General features: G+C 40.1%; 1 protein-coding gene across 1 annotated transcript; it reads right to left on the bottom strand.

Moving 5' to 3' along the window:
* LOC18771109 (putative receptor-like protein kinase At3g47110) lies at positions 19,439 to 23,640 on the bottom strand. The gene is made up of 4 exons (XM_020568938.1): positions 23,166 to 23,640; positions 22,102 to 23,099; positions 20,043 to 21,213; positions 19,439 to 19,881 (listed from the first exon to the last, which is right to left on the bottom strand). Exons 1-4 carry the CDS (start codon positions 23,638 to 23,640, stop codon positions 19,439 to 19,441), a joined length of 3,087 nt encoding a protein of 1,028 aa, XP_020424527.1.

Genomic DNA, 24,404 nt, shown 5'->3' with positions numbered 1-24,404 from the left:
CATGTAACACCCCGACCCCAAATTTAACCCTTATTTAAATTATTTAATTATTTAAGGGCATTTTAGTCATATCTTAACCCGGAGAGATTTTGGGGCAGTGACTAATATTTTTGGATAGGTCGTACTGAGACGAGTTCATAGACACATAGTGGGCTCGAATCGGAGTTGTAACGAGAGAGATATGGTCAAAAGAAATCCAGTGGCACACTCGTAAATATTTCGAAATGGGATTTTTATAAAAATCTGATTTCTCTCTCTCTCTCTCTCTCTCTCTCTCTCTCTCTCTCTCTCTCTCTCTCTCTCTCTCTCTCTCTCTCTCTCTCTCTCTCTCTCTCTCTCTCTCCCGTCGGCCTCTCTCTCTCTCTCTTTCCTCGTATCTCCGGCCACCGGCCGCGGCTGCGGACGAGACCGATGCCAAAAGGACCGGCTCGGCCTCGGCGTCACGACCCAGCCCTCCCCCGACATCGACCGCCGCTCCAGCCGCCGGAAAATTGCGATTTTCGCCCGGACGTCGCCCGATCTTCACAGCCGCCGATCTCCCTCCTCCGGCCGCCATTTCTGGCGATCAAGGTATGGAAATTCATCCCTTCTGCATGCTCTAGCTGATGGTTGGGTAGGATTGGATCGATTCTTAGCGTAGCCAATTCAATTTTCGAATTGAAATTCGGCCGGTTTTGCGATCGGGTATTCCGGCCACTTCCGGTCAGTTTTTGGGTAGGTCCAAGAACAAAAGTGGCTCCAAATAGGGTGTTATACCTAGGGTAGGAATTTGGAGCCGTGATTTTGAGATTTTCTGGCGAAGCTTTATCGCTTTGGACACCCACACGCTGCCCGCGCGTGTGGCGACGCGTGGGAACTGTAGAAAAAGTGGCACTGTGTCTCGATGACATCCTTAGGTTGTCACGAGTGTGTAGAATTTCGCTGATCTCAATTCGGACGTCGTTTGACTATCGAACGGATGATCGCATATTGTGCGTCTATGCGATCATCCGGGTTCGATAGGTTGGGACCGTTGGATGGTCCCAAATTTAATATATGTTAATCTAGATAATTCTAGGGTTGTGTAGGAATTCACGAATTGTGAATCGGAGCCCCGGATGTTCCGAATAATAATTTAAAGTTTATATTTTATATTAACCGTCAAATCGTGCGATCGTGAGCGATCCGACCGTCCGATCTAAACCAAACTTGCAGGACGAGTGTCCTATACCTTGTAAAACCCATAGGGACCTTCGGATCGGAAATTGGAGGTCGTGGGCTCCGCAGGTCCGTTTGACCCTTGGTTGACCGTGAGTCTCCCGGAGTAATCTCACCTTTCTAGGGGGGATTATCGGGTGCTAGACTATTGTGGAGGGTTACACAATATTAGAATTAATTTATATAATTATAAATTTTATATGTTTGTACAAGGGTACAAAAGAGTCTAGAATGTCAGTTTGGAGTGCTATACGCACTACCTTAGGTACCTCCCCGGATTTAGGTTACACTACAAGTTCCACCAAGTGAAAATTAGGTCTCACGTGGCGTAGGTTATCCGGCGTTGGGACAGGCCCCATACGTGGTGTTGGTTGTACCGGCGTATGGGGAGATTTGTGATATGATGATTAGGTCCCACGTGGCGTAGGTTATCCGGCGTTGGGACAGGCCCCATACGTGGCGTTGGTTGTACCGGCGTATGGGGAGATTTGTGATATGATGATCAGGTCTCGCGTGGCGTAGGTTATCCGGCGTTGAGACAGACCCCATACGTGGCGTTGGTTGTACCGGCGTATGGGGAGATATGTGATATTATGTTGAGGTCGCACGTGGCGTAGGTTATCCGGCGTGTCGACAGGCCCCATACGTGGCGTTGGTTGTACCGGCGTATGGGGAGTTATGTGATATGATGTACAGGTCTCGCGTGGCGTAGGTTATCGGGCGTTGAGACAGACCCCATACGTGGCGTTGGTTGTACCAGCGTATGGGGAGATTATGTGAAATACAGAGAAATGAAATAAGGTATCTCCTAAGTGTGGAATTGGGTTTTATGGAAGAACTACGTGTGGCTTGATCCCTCAAGGAGGGTACGTAGGCAGCCTAAGGTTATTAGGTGCAGCCGCAGACTAAATGTTAGTCATAATTTGTATTTGAATCGTTTGGTAGTTGGTTTAGAATTATTGGAAGGCCGAAGGCCATGTATGTGGACGGCATGAAATTATATTGTGCATGCTGCCAGTTGTGAATATTAAATGCGTTTTTATGCAGGTTGTAATTTTGGGAAATATCCAATTTATAGGGGAGACTCTGCCGAAATTTCGGCAGGAAGTCTCAGTCTTTAGTAAGTGGGCCTGGCATCGGGATGATGTCGGGAATTCCAAAGGGTTTGCCTCGGGTTTTGAAAAATTCGGGGCGGGTTCTTTCACATCAAGCATCTCGGTTTGATGCTCGGAGAAAGGTTGGAGATGATTTTAGGTATAACGTTGTGGAATGTGGTGTTGGTGTTTATTTGCCTCAAGCTCAGGTTGGTGCTCATGCCACTTCTGGAGTAAGTGAGAAGGTGTGGACTAAATCGAAAACTCCTAAAGCTGGGGCTAGAACTATTTTACAAGATATCTCAAATAAGAAGGTAGCTCTAAGCTCTAAAGGGGCAGCTGTTAATTCAAGCATGATGGGTGATAAGGGGGATAATTTGGTTAGGAGTTTGAATAAAGGTACATGGGTGTTTGGTGAAAAAAGGGCTTCTCATGGGGAATCTATGAATGATCAACTGGATGATTGGGTAGGGGGTCAAATCTTGCCAAGGGTAAGGGTGTTTATATATTTGGTCATCAACCACCAAATATTACAAATGAGAATAATAAGCAAGTAGAGGAGCGGGAGCTTGAGGTGGATAATGCCTCTCTGGCCTCTGCTATGACAGATGGTTGCGGTCCTGTGGAAGGGATGGACCTTTCTGAAGGTCAAGTTCACACAGAGGTTGAGACAGATGCTAATCATACCTTCAACTCAGCTGGAGGTATGAATGTTGGCTCTTGATTTGTGGGGTAAGCCTCTGGGTGATCCATATCTTTTATCTTATTTTATGGATATTTTGTGTTGGAATGTTCGTGGTGCAGCCTGCACAAAGTTCAAATTTAATATGATGGAGTTAATTCACTTGCATCATATGGATCTTCTTTTTGTCTGTGAGCCTAGGATTGGTGGGAGCAAGGCTCTTAAAGTAATCAAATCCTTAGGGTTTTCTGGTTTTGAGGTGATGGATCCTATTGGTTTTTCTGGTGGTATGTGGCTCCTCTGGAATGAAAATCGAATTGGTACTTCTGATCAAACTATTTCTGCTTGCGTTTCTTGGCATGGTCAACAGCCTTGGTTGTTTTCTGGTGTTTATGCTAGCCCTTGTTATGCTAAAATAGAGAAGTTGTGGGAATACTTGGATTTTATGGCTAGCTGTCATAAGATGCCTTGGCTCCTGGCAGGTGATTTTAATGAAATGCTCAATGTAGATGATAAGGTTGGAGGATCTCATTTATGTGGACTTAAGGGGTTTAAGAAGTGGTTTGATGACCATAGTATGGTTGATTTAGGCTATTCGGGGCTTAAATTTACTTGGAGTAATAAAAGAATCTTTGAAAGACTGGATAGAGCGGTGTGTAATACTCAATGGAAGCAATCTTTTGCTGATGTTTTTGTTCAGCATCTTCCAAGAACCAAGTCTGATCATTGCCCCATTAAAATGTGTCTCAAATCTCGAATGGTTTCCTGTCCTAACAGTAGACCTTTTAGATTTCAGGCCATGTGGTTGAAGCATGAGCAATTTCAAAATTTTGTGACTCCAAAGTGGGAACAAGGGGTTGGGTCGGCTTTGCATAAATCATGGGGGTTGGTGGAACCTCTTAAACAGTGGAATTTGACTGTTTTTGGTCATTTAAAGCACAGAAAAGTGAAGCTTCTAGCTCAGCTCAATGGTATTCATAGGGTGTTGTATCGCAGGCCTAATAGGTCGCTCAGTAAGTTGGAGGAATCTCTTGTTGCAGAATATAATGATGTTTTGGAGCAAGAGGCCTTATTTTGGCAACAGAAGTCAAGGGTTAAATGGCTCCAAGAAGGTGACCGTAATACTAAGTTCTTTCACCTAACCACAATTGTTAGAAGAAGAAGAAATATAATTGAAAAGCTGAAAAATGACAATGATATGTGGGTAGAGGAGGCTGAGGGTTTAAAAGAGCTTGCTGTGAATTATTTTCTTGGCCTTTTCGCTATGACTCCTAGGGATCACAGTGGTCTTTCCATGCCTAATCTGTTTCCCAGTATCAATGATGTTGATTTGAATGGTTTGGTGGCTCGGGTTGATATCAGTGAAGTCAAGAAAAGTCTCTTCAATATAGGTGGTCTCAAAGCCCCTGGAGTGGATGGGTTTCCTGCCTGTTTCTACCAAAATCCATGGAATATGTGTGGTAATGATATTTATGATCTGGTTGTTCAAGCTTTCAGGGAGCTTCACATTGTCAAAGGTTTGAATGCTACTTTGATCACTCTAGTTCCTAAATTAGCTAACCCTGTTTCTATGATGCATTTTCGCCCTATTAGCCTATGTTGCACTCTTTATAAAGTTATTTCTATAGTGATTGTTGCTAGGTTGAGGCCTATTCTGCCTAAGCTAATCAGTCCTCATCAGGTAAGTTTTGTTCCTGGTAGGCATATTACAGATAATATCCTAATTGCTCAAGAGATTATGTTTAAATTTCGGAATACTAAGGGAAAAAAAGGGTTTATGTTTAACCCTAAACCCTAAACCAGTGAAAGCTTCTCAAGCTGGGCCTGCTGTTTCCCATTTATTTTTTGCCGATGATTTGATTCTTTTTGTTGAAGCTAGTTCTCACCAAGCAAGAATAATGAAGCAGTGCCTAGACCTTTTTTGTAAAGCTTCTGGTCAGATTGTCAACTTTGAAAAGTCTGCTATATACTGCTCTCCTAATATTAACAAGGAGGTGGCTGCTAATATTAGTTGTATCTATGGTTCACCTCTCACTACGAACCTAGGCAATTACTTAGGGATGCCTCTATTACACTCTAGGGTGACTAAGGTTACTTATAGTAATCTTGTGGACAAAGTGCATGCTAGGTTGGCTTCTTGGAAAAGTAAGACTCTCTCTGCTGCTGGAAGGGCAACTCTTATTCATGCTGTCACTTCAGCTATACCAGTGTATGCTATGCAAACTTCCAAACTTCCTATGAGCATTTGTGAGGATTTGGATAAAGTGAATCGCAATTTCTTTTGGGGAGGCAGTGAGAAGAAGCATAAGATTCACTTGTGCCAGTGGGATCTTGTGTGTAAACCTAAAAGTAAGGGCAGTTTGGGCTTGAAGAAAACTCATGATATGAATCAAGCTCTCCTAGCTAAAGTTGGCTGGAGATTATTGAGGAAGGATGAGGGGTTGTGGGCCCATATTTTTGAAAAGAAATATATTAAGAGCCAGTCCTTTTGTGAGTCTAATATAGTCCCAAAACAAAATTGTTCTCCTACCTGGAAAGGGATTATGTTTGGGGCTTAGCTGCTTGACAAAAGATTAATTTGGAGGCTTGGGAAATGCGATAAGGTTAAGTTTTGGAGAGATAAATGGATCAGTGATGTGCCTCTGATGTAGACAGTGGACCTTGCTCCTGATCTCAATTTGAATTCTCTTGTTTCTGATTTTTTTGTGAACGGCTGGTGGGATGTGGAGAATTTGAGGAGTGTTCTTCCAGAGGAATGGGTCCAAAAAATTACTGTTGTTCAGCTGATTTTCAGGGCTTATTGGGGGATTGTCATATCTAGAAACCTACTTCTAATGGGTTATTCTCTGTAAAGTCCGCTTACAACTTGCTTTTTCAGGGGGCAGATTGGCTAAAGCCTTGGTGGAGAGTTCTATGGAAGCTTCGAATCCCTCCTAAACTCCAAATCCTCTTTTGGTTGGTTTTTCAGTAGAAAATTCTCTCCAATGAGCAGCGAGTTCGAAGGCATCTTACTAGAAATTGTGCATGCGTGACAGGACCTGCCCCGAATTTTTTGAAACCCGAGACGAATCTTGTGGAAATTCCCGACATCACCCCGATGTAGGGCCCACTTCTAAAACTATATCCCTTTTCCCGAAAAGGAATAAGGGTACGAGACTTTCTGCCGAAATTTTGACAGTCTCCCCTGTAAATTGAACATTGTCCAAAATTTCAACCTCCATAAAACACATTTTGTATCCACAACTAGCAGCACGCACAATATAATTTCATACAATTCACATAATCGGCCTTCGGCCTTCCAATAATTCGCAACAAACCACTAACAAACTCTAAACAATGCAAGTATAAACTCAAAAACATTTATGAACGCAAAATGCGATTTCCATCATCTAAATTCCCAAATATTAAACGTACAAAATTTAAACCTCTTAACAAGACGGCATCTCATTTTCACCTAAATTTCAGGACCAACAAGAAGGTCTGAACCAATCTCCATCACACAACATGAGTAAAGTTTAACCCGCAGCTGCACCTAGGCATTACCCTAGGCTGCCTACATACCCTTATCAAGGGATCAAGCCACACGTAGTTCTTTCCTAAAAACCCGTTTCCAAACACATACAATACCATTATTCATTTCTCTGTTATTCCCATAATCTCCCCATACGCCGGTACTACCAACGCCACGTATGGGTTTTGTCAACACACCGGATAACCTACGCCACGTGCGACCTCAACATATTATCACATAATCTCCCCATACGCCGGTACTACCAACGCCACGTAACGTATGGGGTCTGTCAACACGCCGGATAACCTATGCCACGTGCGGCCTCAACATATTATCACATAATCTCCTCATACGCCGGTACTACCAACGCCACGTATGGGGTCTGTCCGCACACCAGATAACTTACGCCACGTGGGACCTAACAATCATATAGTCTCCCCATATGCCGGAAATTCCAATGCCACATATGGGGTCTGTCTCAACGCCGAAAAATCTTACGCCACGCGAGACCTCAACATCATATCACAATATCTCCCCATACGCCGGTACTACCAACGCCACGTATGGGGTCTGCCAACACGCCAGATAACCTATGCCACGTGCGACCTCAACATATTGTCACATAATCTCCTCATACGCCGGTATTACCAACGCCACGTATGGGATCTGTCTGCATGCCTGATAACCTACGCCATGTGGAACCTAACAAGCACAGGGTGGTACTTATAATGTAATCAAAATCCGAGGAGGTACCTAGGGTAGTGCGTATAGCACTTCAAACTGACATTCTAAACTTTTTCCATACATTTATACCTGTATTTAAATATATAAGTTAAACTCTAATATTGTATGAACATCAACAACATCCCAAGTACCCCACACATCACCAATACTTTACCAAAAATGCTAACTTAACTATTAATTATAAAAATGATTTTCAAGAAACCATTAAATTCATAAGCCTAACAAGTCCATCACAAAGCCATGCTATTCATTTAAAATAAGGTCCAAGAGTTTCCTATGATAATAATAAACACTCTAAAAATCTCAACCTAGTCAACACAGCTCAACAACTCTCAAGACCTTTCACTAGGGTCAAAATAATTCTCATAGGAAGGCAAAACTACCTCGGAATACTCACGGTCAACTAGGGGTCAAACTACCCAAACTTGGTCAAACGGGCCCACGCGGCCCACAACCTCCAAATTCTGATTTGAAAGTTCCTATAGGTTCCATAAGGTATAGAACACTCATCCTACAAGTTTGGTCTAGATCGGACAGTCGGATCGCTTACGATCACACGATCTGACGGTTACTATAAACATAAAATTTAAATTATTAAATCGGAACATCCGGGGCTTCGATTCAAGATCCGTGAATTTCTACGCAATCCTAGAAATGCCTAGATTAACATATATTAATTGGGAAACGATCCAACGGTCAGAACCTATCGAACCCGGGTAACGCACCATATGCAAAAATCCGTTCGATAGTCAAACGACGTCTGAATTGAGATCCGCAAAATCCTACGCACTTGTGAAAACCTAAGGATCTTATCGAGACAAATTGCAACTTCACCACCCTCGTACACGCGCCGGCAGCGCTGGGTGCCCAAAGTGATTGCGCATCGCCGGAAAAATCTCAAAACCACGGCTCCAAACTCCTACCCTAGGTATAACACCCCATTTGGAGCCACTTTTGTTCTTGGACCTACCCCAAAAACTGACCGGAAGTGGCCAGAATCGCAATCCCAAAACCGGCCAAATTTCAATTCGTAAATCGAATTACCTACGCTAGGAATTGATCGAATCCTACCTAACAGGCATCTAGAGCATGAAAAGTAGGTGAGAAAGCATACCTCATTCATCGGAATCGGTGGCCGAAGGAGGGAGATCGACGTCGGAGAAGTTCGGACGACACCGGCCGCTTCTTCTCCATTTCCCAGCGAAACCGCGACGGCTGGCGGCGAGAGCTGGCTGGGGTTGGAACAGGACGACGGCCCGATCATTTTGGTACCGGCCCCGTCGTCATAGGTGGCCGGAAGAGAGAACGGCCGGCCAAAACGTGGCCGGCTGTAGCTGCGCGCGCGAGAGAGAGGAGAGAGAGAGAGAGAGAAATCTGATTTTTATCAAAACCCTTTTCTCCAAAATTACGATTATGCCACTGAAGGTATTTTGATCGTATCTCTCTCGTTACAACTCTGATTCGAGCCCATCACGAGTCTACAGACTCATCTCGCCGTGCTCTACGTAAGGTACTGTCGAAAATCCCAAATTCCTTCTCGATCAAAATGTCAACTTTAATCCTAATAAAATATTTTAGGGGTAAAATGGTATTTTCTCTCAAAAATTAATATTCACTAATTTATTTTTAGGACCGGGTTGTTACAATGCGATTATTGTAAGTGGCCTATTGAATCTACTTTGCATATCTTAAGAGATTGTTCTAGAGCTAGAAATGTCTGGGATCTTTTTATGAATTCTACGAAAGCTTTGCCTTTTTTCCAAACTGATTTTCATCCTTGGTTGTTAAACAATTTGTGCTCAAAGGCTCACTTTGCTCAGATTCCATGGAGAATTTTGTTTGTTTTTATATGCTGGTATATTTGGAAATGGAGAAATGACTTTATTTTTAAAAATGAAACAGATTTGCCTTTTAACCCCAGAGATTTGATTTTTACTGCTACAAAGGATTGGTTTCAGGCCATTTTTTGTACTAGTAGTGGAGCTAATAAGGTGCAAGTGTTGTTGGCTTGGGTCCCTCCTGAAATTGGTGTGGTCAAGTTAAATATAGATGGGTCTTGCAGGGGCAGCACTGGTGCCATTGATGCTGGAGGGGTCCTAAGAGATCATTTGGGTCAATGGATTGCTGGCTTTGCTGTCAATTTAGGCCAGGGAGAAGTGCTTGATGCTGAGTTGTGGGGCCTGTTTTTTGGCTTGAATTTGGCCGTTGAGAAAAATCTAGATGATATTGTTATTGAGATGGATTCTGATACTGTTATGCTTCTTATTGAGAGTAAGGTTTTGAATGATTGTCATCCTAATGCTGGGTTGGTCAGCAGCTGTAAAAGGCTTATGAATCTGTTTCGAAGGATCAAGCTTCAACATATCTATAGAGAGAGGAATGATGTAGCTGATGGGTTAGCTACTTGGAGTCACAATCTGGACCTGGGCTGTTACTATTTTGAGGAGAGTCCTGCGTGGCTTGGTTGTTTATTTCTTAATGATTCTCTGGGAGCTGTTAAGGCTTGTCTGATTAAGTAATAGTTAGTTGTGTTGGTGTTTGGGGTTTTACCCTCTTTTCTTCATCAATATATATATATATATATATATATTGCACCTCCACTAAAAAAATTATGGGTCTTCTAGTGTCTATAAATACCAACCAATACTCTTCACTTTTAACACCAAATCCTCATACTTTTTTTTTCTCTATAAATACCAACCAATACAACTAATAAAATAAAATCTTATCCGAAAATATTATCCAATATGAATAGTATTGACACGTAGGAACCCAAAAATCTTATCCAAAAATATTATCCAAATTAATTATTTAAGTAAAAAAAGTTGTGAAAAAAAAAAAAGAAAAAAGAATAGTATTTGCCATAGCAAAGGGCAACTGCTAGAAACACACTTTGCTAGGGGTGCTGCGGCAGGCACTATTCACGTGAATAGTAGCTGCCCTAGGGCCCCCCTTGCCATGGCAAGGGGCTAACTGCTGGAAATGCTCTAATGATCTCATTCATGCATAATAATCAATCCCTAAATCTAAAATATTTATTCAACATCAAAACAAAAACACAATTCAGTTTATATATTAGGGTTATACTATAAATTAATTTAGGAAGAAGAAAAAAAGACAAAAAGGGTAAGAGCATTTCCACCAGTTAGCCCCTTGCCATGGCAAGGGGGGCCCTAGGGCAGCTACTATTCACGTGAATAGTGGCTGCCCTAGCCCCCCCTCAGCAAAGTGTGTTTCCAGCAGTTTAGGCTTCCCATGGCAAATACTATTCATTTTTTTATATTTTTTTCACAACTTTGTTTACTTAAACAATTAATTTGGATAATATTTTCGGATAAGATTTTTGGGTTCCTACGTGTCAATACTATTCATATCGGATAATATTTTCGGTTTCAAATTTCAGATAAATTTAAGATAAATTTCAAAATTCAAATTTCAGATAAATTCAAAATGTCAAATTTCAGATACATTTCCAAATTCAAATTTCAGATAAATTTTAAATTTCAAATTTCAGATAAGATTTTCACCCTCTAAGATTGCGCCACGTGTCATATCTATCTGTCTAAATTTTTCTATAAAACTAAAGGCTCAGCTCATACCTCCCACACCAGATCTTCTCTACATTTCCATTTCTCAAATTTTAGATTTCATTCTCCATTTTCAATGGCAAACATGCAAGAGGTTTTGGAGAGGCAAGAGCGAGAAATGAGAGAAAGAATGTGTCGACGAGCTGCAAGCAAAAGGACGCAGAGAGAACTAGATGAGCAACTTGGCATGGCCGTTGCTTTGCTGGAGGAAGAAAACCAGAGCCGCCGTGGTTTACGAGAAGGCCGTGCCCCGAATGTGGACAGACATAGACATTCTCGGGGTAAGAATCTTCTAGAAGATTATTTTATCCCACATTCTATGTACTCTGATGTTCAATTTCGAGCGAGATATAGAATGCAACCTCATTTGTTCAATAAAGTCATGCATGACATTTGTAATTATGATGAATACTTTGTTCAAAAGAAAAATTGTGCTGGAAATTTGGGGCTTCTTCCCGAGCAAAAGTTCATAGCTGTGATTAGGGGTGGGCACTCAAACCGGCGAACCGGAAATCCAAACCGAACCGCACCGAACCAAACCGGAAAAAAACCGAGTTGACCAAAAAGTCAAAAACCGGTCAAAAACCGAACCGAACCGGTTTGGACCGGTTCCGGATCCGGTTCCATGTCTTCAAAAACCGAACCGGGCCGAACCGAATCGGTGAAACTAAAAAAATATATAATTTCAATATATATTTATATTTAATGCTATATTTTTAATTTCACTAAAAAAAACCTAATATTTATCCAAGTTCAATGTCAAAATATCTCTCTTTTCTCACTTTAATATTTATTTTTTATATGAAATTGAATAATTTGTTAATTTTCAAGTAAAAAAGTAATATTTTAGTTGAGAATTGTATTAAAAAACAATTAAAAATAATAATTTTTATAATCCGGTTCAAAACCAAACCGGAACCAGAACCGGACCGAAACCGGTTCAAACCGAACCGGACAGTTTTTGAAATTTTTTTTATCAAAATCGAACCGAACCAAACCGGATAAATAGCACCGGATCGGTTCTAATTTTAGGCAAAAACCGGTCCAAACCGAACCGTGCCCACCCCTAGCTGTGATACAAATGTTGGCGTATAGGTCATCTGCTGATCAGGTGGATGAGATTGCCCGGATGGGAAAGTCCACTATTTTGGAGAGCTTAGTGCGATTTTGTGATGTAGTGGAAACTCTGTACACAAGGGACTACCTGCGTAGACCTACGCTCAGGGACCTGCAATGACCTCTAAAAAAAGCTGAGTCTCGTGGATTTCCTGGAATGATTGGTAGCATTGACTGCATGCACTGGCAATGGAAAAATTGTCCAACTACTTGGCAAGGGGATTATGGTAATCGGAAAGGGCAGAAAAGCATCATCCTCGAAGCAGTTGCTGGTTTTGATACATGGGTTTGGCACGCCTTCTTTGGAGTTGCCGGCTCTCAAAACGATTTGAACGTCCTGGGTCAATCCCCGGTGTTTAATGATGTTCTGAGAGGTGAATGCCTAAATATCACATATCAAATCAATAATACCGTCTACCAGAACGGGTATTATCTAGCTGATGGTATCTACCCGAGGTGGACAACATTTGTGAAATCAATTCCACATCCCCGATCCCATAAGGAAATTTTTTTTGCTGCCTATCAAGAGGGGTACAGAAAAGATGTGGAGAGGTGTTTTAGTATCCTTCAAGCCCGGTGGGCTATTATCAGGGGTGCGGCGCGTCTATTTGATGAGGAGGTGCTTAGGAGTATAATGATGACTTGTATCATCCTCCACAACATGATTGTGGAAGATGAGTATGATTACGATGCTGATGAAGTGTATGAACCAGATCTCATGAACACGACCTTAACACGAATTTATGAAAAATCCATGGGGCCAAATAGAGAACCAGTGCAGCATGATCCGTTGGTTAGAGACGGTAGTTTCTTGTCTCGTATGATTGAGCACTACACAGAGATGCAATCGTCGTATATTCATGAACACCGTCAAGTTGACTTGATGCAGCATTTGTGGGCGATGAAAGGCATGAAGGTGAATGAAGTGAAGTGAAGATGTTTTTTTAATGTATTATTTTTATGTTGTATTTTTAGTTATGCTTTATTATTTTTTTATGCTTTAGTTGTGGTTTGTTTATTTTGTATGCTTTGGTTGTGGTTTGCTTTTTATGTATGGAATGTTTTGAATAAAAAGGAGTTTTGTTGAATATTTTCTTTATTCACTAAAAGAAAATCAATACAACTCATAAAATAAAATACATGAATTACCACTAATTTTTTAAACAAAACAAAAAATACAATGAAATGAAAAGCAAGCAAACTAACTTAATAGTTTTGATCATTTAACCAATCCGTCTTGCTAAGTCCATTGTCACGAAAAAGTCTTCGTCTCATAACATCCCTTCGTTCTAGCTTCCAAAATTGTTTTGTTTCAGGGGACACATGGCTTGTATCCATGGCCATGGTTTCCCGATCCTTTTTTTGAATCTTTTCTTGGTGCACATACTCCCTTTCTTTTGCATATTCTACATCAATTGCCCTATCGTGCTCTTGTTGTTTCATGTCCATTTGAATTCTCATGGCTTGCATCTTTGAAAGTTCCTCCAAAAATTTAGATGCATTCTTGGTAGAATTACTCCCTCTCTTCGCCTTCGCCACCTTCCTCCCAATAGGCCTCCGCTCCTTTTCGATAGGCAAGTCTTGACTCATCGAGGAATCCATAGGTGAATATCCGATGCCGGTGTCTCATGGAGTGGCGTCTCGTTCAAGACTACCGTCGGACCCGTTGGAATAATTTGGAATCTCTTACAATTCTTCACCACCTCCCAACATAGGGTATGGTTGAAACTTTTTTTGCCTTGCCCAGTAGCACCAAAAAATATTTGTGCTTGCATAATCTATAAAAATAAAAATTGGAAATGCAAGAAACTTTAGAAAATATTGGCAATGCAACAAGTATAAAAAATAAAAAATAAAAATGGCAATACAAGAAACTTTAAAAAATATTGGCAATGCAACAAGTATTAAAAAAAAAAATGAAAACGCAAGAAACTTTAACAATTTATTAGAAATGCAAAACAAAATATAAATATTGCAAGAAACATTCATATTAATATTGGAAATACAAGAAATATTAACGACATATATAAATTGCAAGAAGCATTTAAATAAAATTTAATATGACATAGAAATTAATAAAACAAAAATTACAAATAATTTACCTCACTGCTAAGATTTTCCCCGCTCCTATGGTTATCCATCGCTTTTGTCAAGGCATCTCTCCATTTCCCCAAGCCTTTGTTAAGAATTTTCCACCTACTAGATAATGCCTGATCCGTACAGGTCGAACCAATTACCCTATCACAAAATTCCTGATGAATTTTTTTCCACATATGACAGAATTTAATCTCATTGCCCGTTACGGGACAATGACTAACTCGAAGCCAAGCCTCACACAAGCTAACATCTTCCATCATGCTCCATGCCCCTTCGGTTTCATTAGAAGAACCCATAATATGATAGAGAAAAAAATAACTTGAAAGTGAAAAAATATTGAGTAGAAAGTGAATAATAGTAGAAGGAGAAGAAAATGTATGAGGAGTTGTTGTTAAAAGTGAAGAGTATTGGTTGGTATTTGTAGAAAAAAAAAAATTCAGTATTTTTTGGGTATTTTTTAAAAAAAAATTTTATTTTTTTTTATTTTTCAATTTGGGAAAAAATTGGCTGCCGTTGGATTGCTGGAAAAAGGGGATCAGAGAGCCCATAAGGAGCCACGTGGAAGAGAGCCGTTGGGGGGGGCAGTTTCGATTTTTTTATTCGGAAAAAAATGGCTGCCGTTGGATTGCTGGAAAAGTCGGGCTTGAGCTCGGGCCAGCCCAGTTTGTTGGGCCCCACTCCTTGCCCTGGCAGATCTTTGTTGCTGGAAACACCATTTTGGGTTTCCCCCCCAACCCTCCCCTTCGGCCCTTTGCTGGAAATGCTCTAAGAGCAAGTCCAGTAGTGCTGGTGGACTCGGGCTGGGGGGGGTTTGGGGCAAAAAACGAAGTCCAGCAGCAAAGGTTCAGCCCGGGCGAGAGTGGGGGCCACCAAAACGGGCAGGCCCGAAGGCGAATTCGGCCCGAGCTCGGGCCCGAGGTCTGGGACAAAATAGCTGACGCCATGCTGGCGTCAGCCCTGGAGATTTGAATTTTTTTTTACCGTTGGCGCGTGCATTGCACGCTCCAACGTTGAAAAAAATTTCAAATCAGCGCTACAGTGGCCGCCAACGGCTCCTTGACACGTGGCGGCCTCTGGTCGCTCCGATTGGAATTTTTTCTTCAATCCAACGGCAGCCAATTTTTCTGCCAAAAAAATTGAAAAAAAATCGAATTTTTTTTTTAAAAAATACACAAAAATTACATAATTTTTTGTGTATAAATACCAACCAATACTCTTCACTTTTAACACCAAATCCTCATATATTTTCTTCTCCTTCTACTATTGTTCACTTTCTCCTCAAATTTTATTCACTTTCTATTCAATATTTTTTCACTTTGAAGTTGTAATTTTTTTCTAGCATATTATGGGTTCTTCTAATGAAAATGGAGGGGCATGGAGCATGATGGAAGATGTTAGCTTGTGTGAGGCTTGGGTCCAAGTTAGTCATTGTCCCCGTAACGGGCAATGAGATTAAATTTTCTCATATGTGTAAAAAAATTCATCAAGCATTTTGTGAAAGGGCAATTGGTTCTACACGTACAGAAATGACATTATCCAGTAGGTGGAAAGTTCTTAATAAAGAGTTGGGGAAATGGAGAAATGCCTTAGCAAAAGCGATTGACAACCATCGAAGCGGAGAAAATCTTAGCAGTGAGGTAAATTATTTGTCATTTTTCTTCTATTAATTTCTATGTCATATTAATTTTTATTTAAATGTTTCTTGCAATTTATATATTTTGTTAATATGTCTCTAGTTTTTTTTAATACATGTTGCATTTTTTTATTATTTCTTTAATTTCCATTAGTTTTTTTTTACATGTTGCATTGCCAATATTTTAAAAATTCTCTTGCATTTCCATTTTATTTTTTTTATAGATTATACAAGCACAAATGTGGTTTGGTGCTACTGGCCAAGGGAAAAAAAGTTTCAACCATACCCATTGTTGGGAGGTGGTGAAGACTTGTAAGAGATTCTAAATTATTTCAACCGGTCCGACGGTAGTCTTGAACGAGACTCCACTTCATGAGACGCCGGCATCGGATTCACCTATGGATTCCCCGATGAATCTAGACTCACCCATTGAAAATGAGCCAAGGCCTATTGGGAGGAAGGCGGCGAAGGCGAAGAGAGGGAGTAATTCTAGCAAGAATGCATCTCAATTTTTGGAGGAACTTTCAAAGCACCAAGCCATGAGAATTGAAATGGACTTAAAACAACAAGAGCACGATATGGCTATTGAAGTAGAATATGCAAAAGAAAGGGAGTATGTACGCAAAGAAAGGGAGTATGTACGCGAACAAAACATTGAAAAAAAAGATCGGGAAACCATGGCCATGGATACAAGCCATATGTTCCCTGAAACAAAACAATATTGGAAGCTAGAACGAAGGGATATTATGAGACGAAGACTTTTTCGTGACGATGGACCTAGCAACACGGATTGGTTAAATGATGGAAACCATTAAAATAGTTTGTTTGCCTTTCATGTCTTAGTTTACTTGCCTTTGATTTCATTGTATTTTTTGTTTTCTTTAATTCATGTACCTTTGATTTCATTGTATTTTTTGTTTTCTTTAATTCATGTACCTTTCATTTTATTGTATTTTTTGTTTTGTTTAATTCATGTATTTTATTTTATTATTAGTTGTATTGCTTTTCTTTTTGTCAATAAAGAAAATATTCAACAAAAATCCTTTTTATTCAAAACATTCCATACATAAAAAACAAACCACAACCAAAGCATAAAAAATAGACAACCCACAACCAAAGCATAAAACATAAACAACCCACTCACAACAAAAAATAAACAACATACAACATAAACATAATAAAATAAAAACAACTTCTTCACTTCACTTTATTCACCTTCATTTCCTTCATTGCCTTTCACCGCCCATAAATGCTCCATCAAGTCAACTTGACGGTGTTCATGAATATACGACGATTGCATCTCCGTGTAGCGATCAATCATACGGGGCATGAAACTACCGTCTCTAACCAACGGTTCATGCTGCACTGCTTCTCCATTTGGCCCCACTGGTTTTTCATAAATTCGTGTTAGGGCCGTGTCCATGGGATTTGGTTCATACACGTCATCAGCATCGTAATCATATTCATCTTCCACAATCATGTTATGGAGGATGATACAAGTCATCATTATACTCCTAAGCACCTCCTCGTCAAATAGACGTGCCGCGCCCCTGATAATAGCCCACCGAGCTTGAAGGATACCAAAGCACCTCTCAACATCTTTTCTGTACCCCTCTTGATAGCGAGCAAAAAAATTTTCCTTATGGGATCGGGGATGTGGAATTGTTTTCACAAATGTTGTCCACCTCGGGTATATGCCATCAGCTAGATAATACCCGGTCTGGTAAATGGTATTGTTAATTTCATATGTGATATTTGGGGCTTCACCTCTCAAAACATCATTGAACACCGGGGATTGACCTAGGACATTCAAATCGTTTTGAGATCCGACAACTCCGAAGAAGGCGTGCCAAACCCATGTATCAAAACCAGCAACTGCTTCCATGATGATACTTTTCTGCCCTTTTCTATTTCCGTAGTCCCCTTGCCAAGCAGTTGGACAATTTTTCCACTGCCAGTGCATGCAGTCAATGCTACCAATCATGCCAGGGAATCCTCGAGACTCAGCTTTTTGGAGAAGCCTTTGCAGGTCCCTGGGCGTAGGTCTGCGGAGGTAGTCTCTGGTGTACAGAGTTTCCACTGCATCACAAAATCGCACCAAGCTCTCCAAAACAGTGGACTTCCCCATCCGAGCAATCTCATCCACCTGATCAGCAGATGACCCATACGCCAACATTCATATCACAGCTGTAAACTTCTGCTCTGGAAGAAGTCCCAAATTTCCAGCACAATTTCTCTTTTGAACAAAATATTCATCATAATTGCAAATATCATGCATGATTTTATTGAACAAATGGGGTTGCATTCTATATCTCCCTCGAAAATGAACATCAGAGTACAGAGATTGTGGGATAAAATAATCTTCCATAAGATTCTTACCCCGGGAATGTCTATGTCTGTCCACATTTGGGCAACGGCCTTCTCGTGAACCACGGCGAGCCTGCTTTTCTTCCTCCAGCAAAGCAACTGCTATGCCAAGTTGCTCATCTAGTTCTCTCTGCGCCCTTTTGCTTGCAGCTCGTCTACGCATTCTTTCTCTAGTTTCTCGCTCTTGCCTCTCCCAAACCTCTTCCATGTCTGCCATTGAGAATGGAGAATGAAATCTAAAATTTGAGAAATGGAAATGTAGAGAAGAACTGGTGTGGGTGGTATGAGCTGAACCTCTGATTTTATAGAAAAATGTACACAGATAGATATGACACGCGGCGCAATCTTAGAGGGTGAAAATCTTATCTGAAATTTGAAATTCAAATGAAATTTCAAAATTCAAATTTATCTGAAATTTGAATTTCGAAATGTATCTGAAATTTGACATTTTGAATTTATCTGAAATTTGAATTTTGAAATGTATTTGAAATTTGAAATTTATCTGAAATTTGAAACCGAAAATCTTATCCGATATGAATAGTATTGACACGTAGGAACCCAAAAATCTTATCCGAAAATATTATCCAAATTAATTGTTTAAGTAAACAAAGTTGTGAAAAAAACAAAAAAATGAATAGTATTTGCCATGGCAAGCCCCAACTGCTGGAAACACATTTTGCTGGAGGGGGCTAGGGCAGGCACTATTCACATGAATAGTGCCTGCCCTAGGGCTAATCTTGCCATGGCAAGAGGCAACTGGTGGAAATGCTCTAAGTGGTGGTGTTTCAGTGGAGGCGTTAACCATGTTGTTTGTTAAAAAAAATCATGATTTAAAAATAATAAAAAAGGCACGCAGAACGTCAGTTTCTTTAAGTAACCTCAGAGCTAAACGTGCGTTTCATTAACTAATAACTATACGAAACGAAGTCGTTTCATTCCCAAGGACCCCTAAAAAAACCACGCGAGCTCATCTTCTTCCTCTCGTAGCCGCTTGCAGAACAACGGCCCTTCGTCCGCCTTGCCACACGTTGCCACGCTCGCCACGCCTCTCCACGTCTCGCGGAGCTAAACGTGCAACCTGCTAAATAGATTAACGCTTCAGGCGATTTTCTTCCGCCTCTCTCCGACACGCGCTTAGGCATGCCTTTGAAAACACTGATTCAAATACAGTATCCCTAACTTATGAAGCTTCCCAATTCCATGAGGGATACCAACACCAAATTGGTTACCTTCCACCTCTTAACACGGTCAAGTCTACCACGTTATAGTTTGTGTACACTAACTTTTCTCTTTTCAAATGACAAGTTCACATATCTGGACATAGATAGGCTTACATTGCAGTAGATCATGTGCTAAGCAGAGATAAAATATTACATAAAAATATTTTCTATTACATTGCAATCATCATCATCATCTTCTTCTTGTTAAATAATTGAGATATGAGCCCCTGACTGCATTCATTTTGTTGACGACAACATTCATAAGCATCCGCTCTGTCGGTGATATGGCAGAGCATGAGATCCCTATTTGCATCACTGAAGCCACGCATTCCTCCAATCTTTTTACTTTGTCTGTACCGGGATCCTTATATTTCCTTATGGGTCTTTCTTGTATGTCATTTTTGTATTCTTCGTCGTGTTCTTCATCCTCCTCGTCATCTGTTTCAAGCAGCAATGAAGGCTCAACTATGTCCATGGCATGGTCAGGCAAAGCCATGGCTGTGAATTGGTGAATGCTTAAACCGTCTTTGAACATGTCATCGGTTGGTCTTTTTCCTGTGAACATTTCTAGCAACAGTATCCCATAGCTGTAAATATCTCCCATTATGGAAACTTGGCTTCCCATGCCATACTCTGCATGTCAATGCATACATTAGGATGTTGTAGTTGATGGACCTTTAGAATTTATCTTATATTATTTCAAAATTTTCTGATACTTCTTGTCCAGTAAAAAAAGAGTCAGCAATCTTTTTTATCAAAATGTTATTAGGAAGTGAGGATTTTAAAATTTATACCTGGAGGAATGTAGCCTATGGATCCCTTTAGCCCAACTGACATGGTTTGAATTTTGGTGGGATCATTTGATGCTTGTAAGAGGAACCTTGCTAAACCAAAGTCACCAACATGGGCTACCATATCTTCGTCAAGAAGAACATTGCTTGGCTTTAGATCACAATGAACCATGGCCATTTCACAGTGGTGGTGCAGATAATCTAGTGCAGAAGCAACATCGATTGCGATATTGAGTCTTTCGTTAAGGCTTAATCTCCTAGGCTGAGATTGCTCATCATCTCCTGGATGAAGCCACTGGTCTAGACTTCCATTTTCCATGAACTCCAAAACTAGACTTTTGAAGGCATTGCCCTGATTATCAATACTGGAGCAGACAGTTACGATCTTGAGAAGATTACGATGCCTTATACTTCTTAAAGCTTTGCATTCACCAATGAAACTCTTGGAAGCTCCTTCTTGTTGAAGGTTTAATACCTTAACAGCAACTACCGTTCCATCATTAGGGAGTACTCCTTTGTAAACAGAACCGAAACTTCCCGAGCCAATCAGTTTGTCCACAGAGAACCCATCAGTTGCTTGAACGAGTTCAGAGTATGAAACACCTGATTTCCAATCCGTATAAGAATGCGAAGTGACTGGTCTATCTCTTGACTTTTTCACATATGAACAAGCAGCAAAGGAGCATGACAGAGCAATTAAAAATGCTAGTGCACAAGTTATAGGGATGAATACTTTTGGGGCAAGAAATCCTCGAGGTGAATGGCGCTTTTTGCTAGAGCATGCAGGGAGAAGGAATTCTGGAATTCCACCACATAGCCTATTATTTCCAAGGATTGAGACACCACTTGCATTTGAAAAGATCCCTTCTCTAGGCAATTCACCCTCAAAATTGTTATGAGAAAGATTGAGATGCTTAAGAGATCCAAGATTTCCTAGAAACTCTGGAATTTTCCCTGATAAGTTATTACGCGAAATGTCTATTTCTTCCAAGCCTCTTAAACTTTTTAGTGTTTGGGGAATTGATCCTTCAAGTTTATTACCTTGCAAATGAAGACGCTCCAAACTAATACACCTGCCGAGGGTTCCTGGGATTTCACCTGATAACTTGTTTTCTGAAATATCTAACTCCCCAATATTTTTCAGATCACCCAGTGGCGGATGCAGGAATTGCCACTCGTGGGGTCACAAAAATAGTGGCGGCAATGGAGACGGCTGTTGGTGAACGGCAGCTAGCACCCTTGGCGGCGATGTCAAGGGATGAGATATTGGTGGTGGACAGGGACGGACCCAGGAATTGCAAATCGGGCGGGCTAAATTTACCTTAAGTACAAATGTATTAAGAAAATTTGGTGAGTTTTTGTGGATTTTGGTTGGTTTTTGTAGATTTTTAGGCTTGAACAATAGATTGTATTAACTGAAAACTAGAGGTAACCCACATGAACGGATTTTTTTTTTTGGATAAATTATAAGCCCTTACTATATTTTTATTTTATATAAGCAATCTTTTTTCAGTATATTTTCTTCATCATATTTAGAACTTTTTGTTATTATACGACATTTGAAATAGAAAAAATGTTGGAATTATTGATAATATTGTTGAAATATTTAGAAGGATTTGAAAGAAAACAAAGAAAAGAAAAAAAAAAGAAAAAGATTATATTTCCCTTCTCTCTTTTTTATTATATTTTCCCCTCTCTCTCTTTTTAATCACTCCCTCTCTTTTTTATTCTTTTTTCCTCTTTCTCTCTCTCCCTCCTCCCGTCTCCCTCTTTCTTTATTCTTTTTCCTTCTTCCTTTTTCCCCTCTCTGTTTTTATTCTTTTTCCTTCTTCCTCTCTTCTTCTTTTCTTTCTTCTCTCTCCTCCGTCTGCTCCATCTCTCTTCCTTCTCTCTCTTTCTGCTTGCTCCAGCTGCCACCACCGAAGCTTCTTCTTCTTCTCCTTGGGGTCACTTCCATAGCTGCCAAGGGCAAAAGCCAGTCCCTACCACTAAACTCCAGATCTGTCATGGGGTCGTCTGACCCCATTGACCCCATGGTGGATCCGTCCTTGAGATCACCCACTTCAGATGGTAGTGAACCAGTCAAAAAATTGTTAGATATGGATAAAGAAATTGAAAGGGATGAAAGCCCAATAACCTCTTTCGGAATGGTGCCATTTAGACTGTTACTTGAAAGGTTAAGTACCTGTAGACTTTTGCAGTTCCCGAAACTTGGTGGTATACTTTCCCCAAACTTATTCTCTTGCATGAGGAGCCTTGTCAATGAAGTCAAGTTACCTAGGGAGGACGGAATTGGCCCAGAAAATTGGTTAGCAAACAACTCAACACCCTGTAACTTCTGAAGTTTCCCGATTTCATCAGGGACACTACCACCCAAATAGTTACCTTCTAGGCCAAGAAGGGTCAAGTTTATAAGATTTCCAACACCGTTAGGGATGCTTCCATGTATCAAATTGGCCCCCAGAGTAAGAATTTTTAGTTGTGTAGAAAGGTTGGCAATTGATCCCGGCAATTCTCCTCCAAAATGATTACCGTAAAGACCCAACACCTCAAGACTAGTACAATTAGCTAGGAAACTGAGAAAATTCAGGTCACCAGTTTTCCCACTTCCTAGTCTATTTTGATCAAAGTTGAGCCTAACTAAGTTCTGCAAAGTTGCAAGATTTTCAGCGGGGATTGGCCCAGTGAGACCATTTTCAGCAAAATCAAGCACTTGAAGTCTCGAAGCATTGGACAATGACAGAGGAACAGTTCCAGTGAACTTGTTGACCCCACCGGCAAATACTTCAAGATTAGGAAGAGTAATTCCCACATTAGGCGGTAGCTCTCCCTGCAGCTGGTTTTTAGTAACAGTGAAGTAGTATATGGATGAAATATTATAGATTGAAGTAGGGATCATACCAGACAGATTATTATCCCATAGTACAAATCTTCTTAAGTTTGTTAGTTCATGGGGTATGCTTCCTTGAAAATTGTTGATAGCAAGCACAAAAATTTCCAAAGATGAAAAGTTTCCAATCCAATGTGGGATAGTTCCGGTGAGATTGTTAATAGCAAGACCTAGACCAACTAAATTCAACAATGAACTGAGTTGGTTAGGAATTGACCCAAAAAGCTTATTGGAACGAAGATCGAGTATGCTTAGTTGCACACAGTGAGATATATTAGATGGTATTTTCCCACCAAAGGAATTGAAAGACAGGTTGAGATGTTGCATGCTCAGTAGTCGACCGATTTGTTGAGGAATTTCACCATGAAAGCTGTTGTTCATCAGGTTGATTCCAGTAAGATAAGTAAGATTTCCCAAAGAAGGAGATAAGGAGCCTACCAATTTTTTAGCTTCCAGGTTCAAAACCATGACCCTTTTCGTGGCAGGGTTGCACGTAACGCCTACCCAACTGCAGAGATCAATGGAATCGTTCCATGAGCTCATGATATGGAGAGGATCTTGAGTTATTCTTTTCTTGAAGTCTAGCAATGCCAGGCGATCAGATTCATTTCCAAAAGTGGATAGTGTTGCAGATTGCAGACATGTGGTCCACCATAAAAAAAGGAAAAATCTAAACAAAATCTGGCTAGAATGAGTTTGTGAGTGTTCCATCTTGTTCTGAGTGCAAATTTTATGCATGGAGAAAATCAGAAACCAAGTCTCATATGGATGAAAGTATAAGGATTAATGACCTAAATGGTCCCCCAATTATTGCTCCAGTATCATTTTGGTCCACGAACTAAATTTTTCATTTGAACCGTCCTTCAACTCTTTTTTTTGTATCAAGATGGTCCTACCGTTAAAGTCTGTCAAATATTCCGTTAAACTGAGGGGCAAAAAAATAAAATATTATTTTAAAACGGGTTAATGACTGAAATGGTCTCTCAACTATTGCTCCAGTATCATTTTGGTCTACCAACTAAAATTTTCATTTAAACTGTCCTTCCACTTTTTTTTTTTTTTGGTATCAAGATGGTCCTACCGTTAAAATCCGTCAATTTTATTGTTATTTATTTTTGTATTTATCGTATTTTAAAATTTTTAATTAATTTAAACAATAGAGAAAAAAACAATTACTTTTTAAGTCCATGTCAGCAAAAAAAAAAAAAAAGCCATGTTGGTGGGGTGAGATTCAATTTTTTCAATTTTAAAATTAGGTACAAGTTCCTATAATAGTTTCCTTTAATTTTTAATTATTGCTTACTCTTTGAAAAAATTTGTCATTTTATTTTTAATGTGATTTTAATTAATTTAAACAATAGAGAATTTTTTTATTATTAATTGTTAGGTCAGTCTCACGAAAAAAAAAAGCCATGTGGCTGGTGAGATTCAATTTTTTAAAATTTTCTAAGTTTTATAATAGTTTCATTTAATTT

Source organism: Prunus persica, chromosome G7 (genome assembly GCF_000346465.2).
Source record: "Prunus persica cultivar Lovell chromosome G7, Prunus_persica_NCBIv2, whole genome shotgun sequence".
Taxonomy (NCBI): domain Eukaryota; kingdom Viridiplantae; phylum Streptophyta; class Magnoliopsida; order Rosales; family Rosaceae; genus Prunus; species Prunus persica.
Note: the sequence above shows the minus strand (reverse complement) of the source record. Positions and strands in the feature narration are given on the sequence as shown.

Coding starts and splice junctions, on each gene's coding strand:
- LOC18771109 (XM_020568938.1), bottom strand. CDS start 23,640: ATGGAACACTCACAAACTCATTCTAGCCAGATTTTGTTTAGATTTTTC. Junction 23,100..23,165: donor ACTAAGCATACTCGATCTTC/GTTCCAATAAGC, acceptor TAGTTGGTCTAG/GTCTTGCTATTAACAATCTC. Junction 19,882..20,042: donor CATAGGCTACATTCCTCCAG/GTATAAATTTTA, acceptor ATTGACATGCAG/AGTATGGCATGGGAAGCCAA.